General features: G+C 44.3%; 1 protein-coding gene across 1 annotated transcript in view; it reads left to right on the forward strand.

Annotated features, from left to right (window-relative positions):
- Window positions 1-2,351: 2,351 nt before the first annotated feature.
- HDAC1 (histone deacetylase 1) overlaps window positions 2,352-14,791 on the forward strand; it is a 33,249-nt gene continuing 20,809 nt past the window's right edge. The window contains exons 1-2 of the mRNA XM_040228035.1: window positions 2,352-2,506; window positions 9,773-9,885. Coding sequence (XP_040083969.1) covers window positions 2,458-2,506; window positions 9,773-9,885 — 162 coding nt within the window. The 5' untranslated portion in view covers window positions 2,352-2,457. The remainder of the gene's footprint in view (window positions 2,507-9,772; window positions 9,886-14,791) is intronic.

A 14,791-nucleotide genomic window follows, 5' to 3' on the forward strand; every position in this document is an offset into this window, starting at 1 on the left:
AGATTATGCACCTAAGTGTTAGTGGCTATTTATCATCATGCTTGTGCTATGGTTTTTATAATAAAGAGGCAAATGAAAAAATTTTGCACACCATATTTCTATTACAAAGTGTGAAAATTAAAGATGCCTGAAGATGGCAGTGTGTTTGAAGAAAGATGGGAGGACATATTTCTTTATGAAAGTAAAAAAAAAAGAATCCAGTTTTAAAAATAAGCAAAGTACCTGACTCAAACCAATATAACTATAATACAAATCCACTCATTTGCACCACCTTCCTGACCTCTGTAGGCATCCGAGTTGGTGATTCCTGTTCAGCATTTTATAAAATGCTGCCACACCCATGACCTCATCTGATCCCACCCTCCTCCTTTTTTGGACATGGCTGCAGCCAAAGTTGATGAACTTTGTTTTCTTACACTCTCCATTTTACTAAGCGGGAAATGGGGACACAGAAAGGTTCCTGGCTGGGAAGCAGCAGCACAGAACTGGGAATAGGGATTGTTTTTTGGTCCTTTGCTGTTTCTGTAATAGAAGAGCCCAACACCACCTAAAGGTTGGACAAAACCCCTAAGCCAACCCTCTAACCGGACCCCTGGACACAACCCTACCCTCACCCCATATAAGGAACAAGCTTCACCCCCCGCACCCCGCCCGGGCGGTGGGGGGTGGGGGAGCTAGCAAGCAAGCAAGGAAACCTGTTGTTTGTTCTTGCTCCCTGATGTCGGCTGCTGCCCTAGGGGCCCCAGTAAAGCCCTACCTGAAAAAAAAGTGCCCAGTCTTAGATCTCCTGTTACTTTTATAATTAAAGGCTCAAATGCAGTTCCCATGTGAGAAATACAAGTGCTCAGGCTGTCTTTAGACTAAGTCGTGTCTGACTGTTTTGCAGCCCCTCTCCTCCACCAGCCTTTTCCTCTGTCCAGGAGACTTCCCAGACAAGAATACTGGAGTGTGTTGCCATTTCCTTCTCCAGGGGATCTTCCTAACCCAGGGATCGAATTTGTGTCTCCTGCACTGGCAGGCAGATTCTACTGTAAAGAGGCATAAAAATGTATCTTATTGACTAGAACCATAAGTAACTTACTTGGCACACAGTAAGCACTCACTAAATATTAATATTGTTGTAGTTGCCTCTTTAATAGCCCACCACAGTGCTTTTCAGCCTTTAGCTTTCAATAATGATTGACTGATTGATCTAGTGCAGTGGTTCTCAAGGATTGGGTTGGGGGCACTTTTACACTTCCTCCAATCCTCTCCTCCTTGCCCTGGAGACATTTTGCCATGTCTAAGTACAATTTTGTTGTCACAGCTGCAGACGGCTGGGGGAGTGCTACTGGTATCTAAGAGTAGTGGCCAAGGTGAAAATGTTAGTCACTCAGTTGTGTCCCACTCTTTGGGACCCGCCAGGCTCCTCTGTCCATGGAATTCTCCAGTATCCTTATACTGGAGTGGGTAGCCATTCCTTTCTCCAGGGAATCTTCTCCACTCAGGGACTGAACCTCTGTCTCCAGCATTGTAGGCAGATTCTTTACTGTCTGAGCCACTAAGGAAGGCCACAGTGCACAGGATGGCCCCCCACAACATATTTGGATATTATCCAAAATATTAATAGCTTCAGTATCTTTAGAAACTGCTCTGGGTGGTAAGCGACAGTTTCCTCCCATGTAAAGGCACTCCTTAGCCCTCCTAGATGATTGCATCAGGAGTAAGAAAGGACTGCATTCGAAAAGAAAGACTGCATTTGGAGTAAGAAAGGGTGGGTTCTGCCACTTTGATACGTGCTTCTGGAGTCGAGTAAGCGTTTTAAAAAAATCTGTGGTTGAAAACAACGTAATTATTGTGTGACTCCGAGGAAGTCACAAAGTTCTCAACTTCATTATCCTTGTCTGTAAAATGCGGATGAAAGGCCCCACTCCAAAGCCGCCAATAGGAACAACAGAGATGACCGAGATAATGTCGGTAAAGCTATGGCACAGTCCTTCGTCCACAGCAGTTTCTTGTCGTTTGTCAATTTTTCTCCTCCTCCAAACTTAGCTGAGTGACCTTGCGCAAGTCACTTTCCATCGTAGGCCTCTGTCAAATGAAAGTTGGCCTCTGATCGCCAAGCTATCTCCCAAAGCGGAATGGGACACCCAAGTTAGCAGGCCCACTTTCTTCCCCCGGGACGAATGGTACGGTCCCGGGGCAGCCCCACCCCCCCCCGTCGCGGACCTTGGTACAGGCCCAGGGGGCCCTCCGAGGCCTCGCCGGGCTGCCCTTGCCCCCCGCCGAGTTCCGGGCCGTCCCAGCGCCGCTGATTGGCTGGAGCCGTGCCCGGGCTGCGCGGCTATAGGTGAGCCCGGGCGGGGATGGGCGGAGCACGCGGGAGGCCCGGCCCCTCCCCGCGGGTCGGACGCTGAGCGGAGCCACCGGCGGGAGGGCGGACGGACCGATTGACGGGAGGGACGGGAGGCGAGCAAGATGGCGCAGACTCAGGGCACCAAGAGGAAAGTCTGTTACTATTACGACGGTGAGCACAGTCCTCGCGCCGGGGGCGGGGCCGGGCCCGAGCCGGGCGGGATCCGGGAGAGGGAGCCGAGGAGGTCTGAGGCGGGAGGCTGAGGCGTTTGGGAAAGGCTCAGGGAGGAGGCTGAGAAAAGGAGGCTGAGGCTGAAAGAAGGAGGTCGAGGCTGAGGGCAGAGGCTGGAAAAGGTTGGGGTTGAGGGAGGAGGCTAAGAGGAAAGGAGGTGGAGCTTGAGGGGGAAGGCTGAGGGGAAGGGGGTCGAGGCTTAGAGGGGAGGCGGGGGCGGGGGCGGGGGGGCGGTCCGAGGTCAGGAGGGTCGCCTGGGGAAGCGTGAGATCACCTTGGTGGGGAATTCTGAAGTCTGATGTGGAGTTTGCCGCGGCCTCCTAGAGCGGGGGCTGAGTCCGAGGCAGGAGGCAGAATCTGGTGAAGAAGATTGCCGGGTGACATGTTCTGCTGAGAATCCTAAGATCTCTCACTGCCCCTTTCCTTCCTCATCTCTTCTGCTGAGAGGCCTGCAGGGCTCAGCACCTAGAGGTCACCAGCTCCCCTCCCCCTGTCTCCCAGCGGGCCCTGCGGTTGCTGCTGGGAAATGGGACTCCTGGGGTTGGAAGAAGGATGCAACTTGTTAAACTTTTTCGTTGAACAGAAATCTGTGGAGCAGCAGCTTCTTCTGTTCTAGGTATCGTTTAGGGGCTGAGGCCAGGGGATGATCTTGCCACCTTCCTTTCACTCAGTCTGGAGGAGCATATAGACCATGACAGAAAAATTGCTCTACACTATCAGGTTGGGAGGAAGGACAGCTCAGAGTTTGCTGGGAGCACAGCGAAGTATCTGCCCAGCCTGAGAAGTCAGGCAAGGAGGTGCCATCTCAATTAGGACCTGAAGAGCAGGAGTTATTAACTAGGCCCAGGAAGGATAAAGATAACAACAAGTTGAGAGGTAAGAGAGAGGCGAGCACCTTTGAAAAATGGCTGGATGTACAGTATGTTGGAGGCATAAATTTGAAGGCACAGTGTTAGAAGGTGTAGAGCAGGGGTGAGAAAAGGGTTGCAAGTGATGAGGCTGGAGAAGTAAATGGGGACCAGATCATGAAAGGCTGGGCACACCACCCTACGAAAGTTGGATTATATTCACAAGTTGGGCACTGGTGAATCACTGAAGTCGTATTCAGGTTAGTGACATCATCAGATTTATTGTACCTTAGAACTATCACTCTGGGACAGAAGTTAAATGCATGAATGGAGAAGTAAGGAAAAAGGCAAGGATCCCAAGTATCTAGTTTGGGCAGTTTCATGCTGAATGGAGAAGGCCATTTCAGTTGATAATGTTGGGTTTTGTTTTTTAAAGAAACATTTGTTGAGCTGTCTGGGGAATATCCCAAGTAGAGGTGTCCAGTAGGCAGTGGCCATTTAGGTCTGCAGTTTAGAAGACAAATGAGAAAATGGAAAATTTTGATGATTGTCAGCATACATACATACAGCTGATAATTTTAGTTACAGAAGAGGATGCAGTTACCCTTGTATTCCATATGAGAAGTTGAATAGGGTGAAAAGAGAAGAGGGTCCAGGGTGGGATTCTAAGGAGGTGGACTGAGAAAAAGGCTAGTGTTCTTCATGCTCTGTACTCCTGGGTGTGTAGAGTACATTTGTACATTAGTCACTGTGTATTGGAATTGCCCATTTACTTATTCATACTTTTTATAGACAGTGAACTCCTTAGGGAAAAGGATCATGTTTTGTCTACCTTTGTATACTCAGCCCCCCAAAACAGTGCCTAGCTCGTAGTAGATTCTCAAAAAATACCGTTCATAAAGTGAATAAAGATACAGAGGGAATGACTTGAGAGGTAAGTGAACCAGAAAGTGCTGGGTTACAGTAGCCAAAAGAGGGAGGGAGTGGCCAAGTATCGGCAAGAACTGTTTCCTGTGCAGCGTTTAGAACTGAAGTTAAATTGCTGTAGACTGAAGGGTTGAGTGAAGAGGAGTCATTAGATTGAACTTTTTTTTTTTTATCATACCACTCTGTGTGTAGGGTCTTTGTTCCCAAACCAGGGATAGAACCTGTGTCCCCTGCAGTGGAAGCACGGAGTCTTAACCACTGAACCACCAACAAAGTCCCTTTAAAAGGAAGCTTGTTGAGACAGAGAGAGGCTTGTTGATAAAGAGGAGACGTAGTGGCTGAGAGTTAAGTATGTGCAAATTTTTATGGAAATTAGGGAGAGGTTGAAGATACTGGGGAGAGGGGCTAGTAACGATGGAGATCCCTGAGGAGAGATCAGGTGAGATGGAAACCAGAGCACACGTAGGGACACCCCTCTTTCAAGAGGAAATTCCTTTGGGATAAGAGGTTAAGTGGCAAGAAAAAACATGTTTGAAGGAGAGAAGATGGAAAGTGGAGGGGGCTTTTAGGATGAAGTAAGAAAATATTCCTTTTCATGAGAGTTGGGGAGGGCAGTTGGGTAGAATAGGAATCTTGAAGAGAGATAACTGTTATGAAAGAGGGAGCAGGTAAAAACATTTGAAGCCTTGCTGGGCAGTGGTGAGGGCCCATTTGAAGCTGGAGTCTGTGACTTCATGGCTTTATCAGTTTGCACAGTTTTGTGATCTCCACATTCTCAGTTTAAAAAGAGAAAAAGTGGAAAGACCTCCATCTTTAGAGAAGGGTGATCTCTTCCTTTCTGAGAAACTACTTGTGAGTTTCTCAGTGAGGTCACTAGTTTGGGATTGAAATTTGGCTCTGCTGCTCAAAAGCTTTGAAGTATTGGGCAAGTCATTTTACGTTTCCAGGCCTCAGGCCTCTCCCCTATAAAATGGAGAAACTATGAGAACAGTGTAGAAAGCCCTTTTTAATAAAGTTTTAAAAAGTTTGAAACAGCTGGACTGGTTCCAGGACCCCAGCACAGGTATCAGAAGGATGCTCAGGTTCCTTAAATAAAATGACATAGTACAGTAGGCCCTCCTTAGCCTGGGTTAGTGGATGGGGAGGGCCAACTCTTATCTATAAGGATTATTTTTTTTTTAAGTCTCTCAGCAACCTGATTAAAAACTGTTAAAGACAGGATAATGTGTTTGGGCCCCAACCTCAGGTACTCCCTTAGCTTTCTAGATAAGTTATCTCAATTCCCCAAGTCTAAACCTTGGCTGGATTCTGGGTTGACAGGCAGGGGAGTTACTAGGGATCAAGACCTATACCAGAGAAATGGGTAATCAGGAATCCAGTTTGTATAACATAGCAATGACCTTGTGACTCTTGACTGCCCACAAATTGGGTCTGCATCTTGAAGACTTGGATTTACCTGGTGGCTCAGATGGTAAAGAATCTGCCTGCCATGCAGGAGACTCAGGTTCAATCCTTGGGTCAGGAAGATCCCCTGGAGAAGGGAATAGCTACCCACTCCAGTTTTCTTACCTGGAAAACTCCATGGACAGAGGAGCCTGGCAGGCTATGGTTCATGGGGTCACAAAGAGTGGGACACAACTGAGCCACTGACACTTCCACTTTCTGGAAGTCTTGGCCAGTGCCTTGAGAACATGTTCTACCCAACCCCGTGGTGGTAAAGTTGTCTGAGGAGCCCTGGGAACAGACGTCTCTGACTGCCTTCCCTCGTACTGTATCTCAAAGTCTGTCTGTATGGGACTGTTGGATGCCACTACATGCTGTGCTCTGGCTTGTGACTGTCTGAGAACACAGGCCTCATTAAAATGAAGAGGATGAACACTAGGTGTTCATTGGGAGAACACTAAGGAAATCTAAATAAAGTATGGACTTTTAGTAAATAATTATCAATATTGCTTCATTAATTGTAACAGATACTTTCTGTTTCACTAATGTAAAATGTTAATAGAGGAAATAGTATAGTATCTAAGAACTTTGTACTTTGCAATTTTTCTGTAAACCTAAAATTGTTCTAAAGAATAAGGTTTATTTGAAAAGAGAGAGGGCCTTCCCTGGTGGTCCAGTGGCTGGGACTCTGCACTCCCACAGGGGGCCTGGATTCAATCCCTGGTAGGGGAACTAGATCCTACATGCCGAAACTGAAGATCCAGTGCTGCAGTAAAGATCTAGGATCCCGGGTGCCGAAACTAAGAAGACCTGGTGCAGCCAAATAAATATTTTTAAAAATAGAGAAAAGGATGAGATCCTAAATGTTCAACTGTTTAGAAGTTTCCTATTATCACAGGCCATAGAGTACAGCTTGGATGCTGTTGGTGGCATTCCCCACAGTGCATTGCTCCCTGGAATGAAGCCTATTTCTGGCACTACTAAATCATTGATTAAGAGGTTGGGACCCTTTGTTTCATTGGTAATGCAAGATCTGCCTCATCCTAGTGAACTTCCAAGGAGAGAACTTTGGGTGTGCAATTCACATGATTTTGAAATATTTTCCCAGGAACTTTGTACCAGCTAGACTACAGAGCCCTTTAGGTTAACTGCAAACTGAAGTAGGTACCTGGGAAACCTGATAAAGGTGTTTTTTTTGTTTTGTTTTGTTTTTTAATTTTTGACCACCCTACTTGGGCATGTCTCAGTTCCCCAACTAGGGATCAAATTCATGCCTCCTGCATTGGAAGCCCAGAGGCTTAACCACCGGAACACCAGGGAAGTCCTGCTGATACAGTTTTTAACATCCTGGATTTGGAGTTAGAAGGGTCAACACTCAGATCATTCATTAGCTGTGTGATCTTGAGGAGGCACATAACTTCTCTGAGTCTCAGTTCGTTTCCTTGAATCTTTATTCAGCCTGTGTGATATACAGGGCATATATGTCCTTGCCTTCAAGGAGCAATCTTGGAGATATAAAATAGATATGTAAATAATTGAGATACAAAATTAAGTGCCATATATAAATTGCATGCAGAGGAAAAGACCATTTATTCTGATTAGGACTATGGCTGGAGCTTTAGCTGACCTTTGTAGTGTGAGGAGGATGCTCAGAGAAGGAATGACATTCCAAGTCAAAGAAACAGTCTGAACAAAGGATACTTTGGTATGAAGGTGAATGCGTTCAAGAAGCTGATAATAATCTAGTGTGTTCATAACAGAGATTGGCAGTTCAACTCAGTTCAGTTCAGTTGCATCTGACTCGTTATGACCCCATGGACTGGACTGCAGCACGCCAGGCTTCCCTGTCCATCACCAACTCCCAGAGCTTGCTCAGACTCGTGTCTGTTGAGTCGGTGATGCCATCCAACCATCTCATCCTCTCATCCCCTTCACCTCCTGCCTTCAGCCTTTCCCAGCATCAGGGTCTTTTCCAGTGAGTCAGTTCTTCGCATCAGGTGGCCAAACTATGGGAGTTTCAGATTCAGCATCAGTCCTTCCAATGAACATTCAGGACTGATTTCCTTTAGGCTGGACTGGTTGGATCTCTTCACAGTCCAAGGGACTCTCAAGAGTCCACTCCAGCACTACAGTTCAAAAGCATCAATTCTTCAGCGCTCAGCTTTCTTTATAGTCCAGCTCTCATGTCCATACATGACTACTGGAAAAACAATAGCTTTGACTAGATGGACCTTTGATGGCAGAGTAATGTCTCTGCTTTTTAATATGCTATCTAGGTTGGTCATAACTTTTCTTCCAAGAGGTTGGCAGACTTTCCATAAAGGGTCAGATAGTAAGTATTTTAGGCTTTGTGTGCCTGGGAGGGCTTCCCAAGTGCGCTAGTGGTAAAGAACCCACCTGCCAATGCAGGAGACTTATGAGATGTGGGTTTGATTCCTGGGATGGGAGGATCCCCTGGAGAAGGAGTTGGCAGCCCACTCCAGTGTTCTTGCCTGGAGAATCCCATGGACAGAGGAGCCTGGCAGGTCAGACATGACCAAAGTGACTTAGCATGCATGTGCCATATGGGTGAGTCTCTGTAGTAACTATTTAGCTACTCAACTCTGCCATTATAATGTAAAAGTAGTCATAGATAATAAAACTAATGGGCATTGTTGTATTCCAATAACATCTTATTTAGAAAAATCAAGCAACCAGTTAAATAACCCAAATTTGCCTGCTAACGTCTAGAGCAGAATGTGTGTGTATGTGTATGTGGTATGTATGTTGGGGAAGGGTGGTTGTGGTAAGAAGTTAGAAACATAGATTAAGAAAGTCCTATTGAAGTTGTTCTTTATGCTTTATCCTATAGAAAATGGGGAACCATTAAGGATTTTTGAGTAAGGAAGTGATGTTATCAAAGCTGTATATTAGGAAAATAACTGGTGTGGCAGATAGTTTGAACTGACAGCAGAGGGACCAGTGGAAGGTTATTGCTATGGATAAATGAAGAGATGGTGGGTTTATGGGGCTTCCCTGGTGGCTCTGTCAGAATCCTTGCCAGAATGCTATGGACAGAGGAGCCTGGCAGTTTACAGTCCGTGGGGTCGCAAGAGTTGGACACAGCTTAGCGACTAAACAACCAACCAACCTGGTGGCTCAGTGGTAATCTGCCTGCCAGTGCAGGAGACATGGGTTCAGTCCCTGATTTGGGAAGATCCCACATGCCTCAGAGCAACTAAGCCCATGTGCCAGTCCTTGAGACTGTGCTCTGTAGAGCCGGGGAACCACAGCTGCCGAGCCCACATGCTGCACGCCTTAAAGCCCGTGGTCCGCAGCAGGAGAAGGCACTGCGGTGAGACGCCTGAGCACCATGGCTAGAGGGTAGCCCCCATTCTCCTCAGCTAGAGAAAAGCCTGAGCAGCAGTGAAGACCAGCACAGCCAAACAGGAAAAGAAAATTAATGGATAAGCTAAGTTTTAAAGAGATGATGAGTTTAGTCTTTAATCTATAAAATGGGAATAATACTCCCTATCTTAACTATTTTCCAGGGTATTTGTGAGAATCCAGTAAGAAAGTGATTGCAAAAGTGCTTTGACACCATAAAGTGTTCTGGTGTGCAGGAGGTGAACTGTGACTTACAGTAATTCTGAGTAGTGATGATTATTCTTTCTGTTGTGGGAGTGAATTCCTTGGAGACAGTGAGGTGAGTCACCTCACTGGCTGCTGTTCCCCAGTAGCTTTGGACTGACCCCCCTCACACTGTCTAATGCCTTTGGGTTCCAAGGGAAAAAACTGGGCTAGACAGACATCCTTAAGTGCTCATCTCACTACGGTCCCCTGCTTTTTGTTTTCTTTTGGAGTTACTCTTCCTTGATGTGGGAGAGAATCTTGGAGCCTAGAATGAACCAGACAGAATTTGCCTAGAAATTTGTTGTAAAAATCTGTGGGTTCTCCTGGGAATGTGTGTCTAACTGTGTCACTGACGCTGTCACTCTTTCTTCTTCAGGGGATGTTGGAAATTACTATTATGGACAAGGCCACCCAATGAAGCCTCACCGAATCCGTATGACTCACAATTTACTCCTTAACTATGGTCTCTACCGGAAGATGGAAATCTATGTGAGTTACTGGGAGCTTTACCCCTCCCTAGCCTCTTCAGCTCTGGTTCCCCATATATCATTCATTATCTCATTTTTTTTCAATTACTCATTTATGAAATGTGTTGAGTGACTGTTACGTGGCAGACATTGTAAATGGTAGAGATTCTTTGTTTTTTAAGGTGCTCACTCTAGTGCTGGTAAACAACATGTACACAAATTGTACTAGAGTGTGTAAGGGCAACGACTTAAAAATGTGTAAGATTCAGAGGTATTGAGGTGGAACGTGGAAGGGAGCCTTGGAATGTTTCCTAGAAGTGATAGCTAAGCAGTGTTTTAAAGATTAAATAGAAATTAGCCTGGAGTTCAGGAGGGGACTAGCATTCTAGGCTGAGCGAAGAGCATATACAAAAAGGCAGAAAGGTAGGAACAATATGATGTGTTTAGGGAAATATAAGTCGTTTAGTGTGCAAGTATTGCTGCAGTATAAAGTTGACAAGTGTGAGAGAGGGGAGCTAGAGCTGGAGAGGTCAGCAAGAATTGGATGTGCTATATTAAGCAATTTTGCTGGGCCAGGGTCAAAAAATCTAGTCCCTAAAAACTAAGTGATTGGAACTGTGTTGAACTAGATACCAAGTCTCTATAGTTACTAGAGAGTATGGACTTTCTAGCCATTTGGCCTGGCTCCAGCTGATGTCTTGTGCCACATCTTCCAGTTTTCCCTGATGGCTCAGCGGGTAAAGAAATCTGCTTGCAATGCAGGAGACACAGGAGACATGGATTCCATCCCTGGATTGGAAAGATCCCCTGGAGGAGGAAAATGGCAACCCACTCCAGTATTCTTAACTGAAAAATCCCGTGGGCAGAGGAGCCTGGTGGACTGTAGCCCAAAGGGTCACAAAGAGTCGGACACGACTGAGTGACCAAGCACATAGCAGTTTTTAAAGAGAAGCCAGAACTCTGGATTATTACATAGAGTCTCCAAGGTTTAAAATGTTGGCCCAACTTTGTTTGAAACATGTAGGAAAGAAAGTACATGAACATATCTGTGAGCCAAATTTGGTCCAGAGTTTCCCAATTTGAACTTTTCTGGAGGCTGTAAAAAACAAAAGAAGTATTTATTCAAAACATTTTGTTTATTTGTTTGGCTGTGCCGGGTCTTAACTATGGCACACAGCATCTTCCATCTTCATTGTGGTGTGCTGGATCTTTAGTTGCAGCATTCAGGATCTTTTACTTGCAGCATGCAGGACCTATTTCCCTAACCCCGGGATTGAACCCAGGCCCGCTGCATTGGGAACGTGAAGTTTTAGTCACTGAATCACTACGGAAGTCCCAAGTGAAGTATTTTAAATGAGAAATAGGAATAGGCATGCATTTTAGAAGCAGGGAGGCTAAGTTAGGAGGCTGTTGCAAGAGTCCAAATGAGAAAATAAGGAGGGGCTGGGGGCCCTGTGTTGCCTTATGGTTAGAGTGTAAGGGTTGTTGAAGTCTGTGCTGACAGCTTACGTAACCTAGCAGCAGCAGCATCCTTCCCCACCATTCCAGAGACTGAAAGGAGAGGAATCTTCTGTCCCAGGCGACCATGTCATGTCTCTCGAGCCCCTGGAGGCAGCTGGGGAAGCAAGGAGGGAAGGTAGACGGAGGAGCAGATGGAACTTGGGACCAGAGAGCATTTTCAGGTGTGAAGGGCATCTGGGAATGAAAAACATAAAAGATAGCAGAGGTTTTTCAGAGACTCTAGGGAACAGACTAGCATTTAGATACAGAGAGGGTACCTGAATGTGGAATAGTAAGCACCAAGGCTCCACGGGGCTGCCTGTTGCACATCTCAGCCATGCTCACCTGGCCTCAGTTTGCCTCCCTCCCTGCCACTCCACCCTCAGAACCCTCCATTTCAGCCAGATCAGATTCTGCCTCTTTCCTCCCCATTCTGATGGAGAGGATTATTTACTCCACCTAGTCATATCTTTCTCATTTTCAAGAGTTGCGTTAAGCACTGTTTCTTTTTTTCATTCAACAGATTTTTGTTGAGTACTTGTTATAACCCAGGGACTTTATTAACCTCCATGAGTGATACTGAGATATTAATAATAAAAAAAGGGTCATATCTTTAAGTGAGAGGAGAAATTAACTAACATTTATTGAAGATTGCTAGGTACCAAGCCAGGGCTACTGTTATTTACTTAATCTTTATAGCAACCTTGATTTGAATCACTCTCCACTGTGCCTACCCTACACTCTATTTTTATTAAAGAAGAAAGCCCTTCCTAGCAACTTCCTAACAGATTTCCCTTTAAGTCTCATTGGGTCATTTGCCATACTTAGACCATTCACCAGCAATTTGATCCTTGGGGCTGGGTATACCCAACCAAGTTGAGATCTGTTAAAAAGAGGGAAGGGAGAGAATAGCTCTTTGGGAAGTAACCAACCATGGCTGATAATAGGAGATAGTAATACCTTACTGGAGATTACTTCATCTGTGTGGTATTCTTATTGTAAACTAAAGTAAAAGCCCAGTGTAATCTCTTGCTGAAATCGCTAGACCATGTTCTCTTTCATGTGATCTTTTTCCTTTTCTGGTTCTACCTTTTTTTTCCCCTCAAAAAAAATTTTTTTTTTTAATCTTTTGACCATACTGCAAAGCTTGTGGAATCTTAGTTCCCCGACCAGGGATTGAACCTGTACCCTCTGCACTGGGAGCACAGAGTCTTTACCACTGGACCAGGGAAGTCCCTGGCTCTGTGTCTTTATTGAGTATGAATCTTTAGTCCTCTTCTCTCAACAGCGTTTCTCTGTTGATCTCTTCTTTCTTCTCCTTTCTCTGGGCTATGATCCTAGCATCCCTTTCCCAAAGGACAAATAGCCATTTATTTTAGTGTCTGTCCTGAAATTAATGGCTTTTGAGAGTTACTCCTGAAAGAAATTCCCTAGACTTCTCATAGAAGTTTCTATACCTGAAGGAGACAGATTGAAGTCTTTTTCACACAATTTCACCTTCTTGGGTTCCTTCTCCAGTTCTTTCTCTGCACATCTAATTAATCTCTCCCAGAATCATATCCTCACTTTTCATCCAGGCATCTTCCTATTTACATAATTAAGAATCCTGCTCTCTTCCTTGCCTTGGATACTGATTTTGTATATTCCCAGGCTTCTTACTCATTGCCTTCTGTTCCTTTTTTTAAATGTTTTTATAAAATATTGTGTAGATATGAAAGAATTTTTACAAAATATATATAAAGTATAAAGAATCACATTATTATTATTAATAGTACCTTGTTTAAGAAAAGGAATATTTCCATGACTGTTAGAACTCCTGTGTGTCCTTCCCTGATTCTGTCTTCCCCAGAGTTAACCTTTGCCCTGAATTTGGGATTTATTATTTCCTTATAATTTTACCAGTATGTATCCTTAAATGATACATATTTTACTTTTACATGTTTGAATGTTACATAAATGGAGCCATACAGCATTTATTATGTGACTTGCCTTTTTTGCTTAGTGTGTTCCTAAGTCATTCATGTTGATGATACATATATTTATTTTCACTGTATTTCGAAAGAGTATACCACAAGTTGTCTATTTTATTGGTATTGGTGGGCTTTTGGTTTGTTTCTAGGTTTGAGCTATTACAAACACTGCTGCTATGAACATTCTTTTTAAAATATTTATTATTTCTGGCTACACTAGATGTTAGTTGCTGCATGCAAGCTTTCTCTAGTTGTGGCAAGCAGGGTCACCCTTCTTTGTGGTGCATAAGCTTCTCATTGCAGTGGCTTCTCTTGCAGTGCAGCATCGGCTTTAGATGTATGGGCTCAGTAGTTGCGGTCCTCAGGCTCTCCTGGGCTCACCAATTGTGGTGCATGGGCTTTGCTGCCCGGTAGCACATGGAATCTCCCTGGACCAGGGATCAAACTTGTGTCCCCTGCATTGGCAGGCAGATTCCTAGCCACTGGACCAACAGGTAAGTCCTGAAGACTCTGGAACATGTCTCGTGGTGCCCATATGCTTGAATTTCACCAGGTGGTGTGCTCGGAGGATATAGGCACACAGTCGTCCTTATTGCTGTTTGGCATGCAGATAATGCCAAGATGGTATTTCTCTTGTTACTAGTGAGGTTGAGGATCTTTTAACAGATTTCCCTACTGAAGTTCCCATTCAGGCCTTCTGCCCATTTTTCTTTTTGATTGTCTGGTTATTGTGTTTCTGTTGTAATTGGCTCTTCAATACATAGAATCAGGTTAATTGTTTTTCTTGGCTTATGAACATCCAAAGATTCATGCTTGGCCATCTTTTTTAAGAATTTACTTTGTTTATTCATTCACTTTACTTAAATATTTTTTTAATTTATTTTTTCTTTCTTAATACTTAAATATTTTAATAATGCAATGAATATCCATATTCCTACAACCCGATCACTCTTCTAAATTTTGTGATTACTATTCTTTTGCTTATCATATTATTATGTTTATCATGTATATATGTGCCTAAAAATATATAGTATTTATGTACTTGTTCTTGAATTTTTTAAAAAGGGTTAGCATGCTATGTGTAATCTTCTGGGACTTGGTTTTGTCTCACAATATATATAATTACTAAAATCTATCCAACTTGTTGCATATAGCTATAATTCTCTCCTTTTTCTCTGCTGAATAATATTTTATCATTTCAGTATATTGTAATTTTATCATTTCAGCATATCATAATCTTAATTTGTATCTCTGTTTTTTTTTTAATTAATTTATTGTTTTGGTTGTGCTGGGTCCTCATTGCTGCGTATGGGCTTTCTCCAGTTGCTGTGAGCAGGGGCTACTCTTCCTTGTGGTGTATGGACTTGTCTTGTTGCAGAGCACAGGCTCTAGGTGCCCAGGCTTCAGTAGTTGTGGCATAGGGGCTTAGTTGCCCCTCAGCATGTGGGGTCTTCCCAG

The sequence above is a fragment of the Oryx dammah genome, unplaced genomic scaffold (assembly GCF_014754425.2).
Source record: "Oryx dammah isolate SB20612 unplaced genomic scaffold, SCBI_Odam_1.1 HiC_scaffold_27, whole genome shotgun sequence".
Taxonomy (NCBI): Eukaryota; Metazoa; Chordata; class Mammalia; order Artiodactyla; family Bovidae; genus Oryx; species Oryx dammah.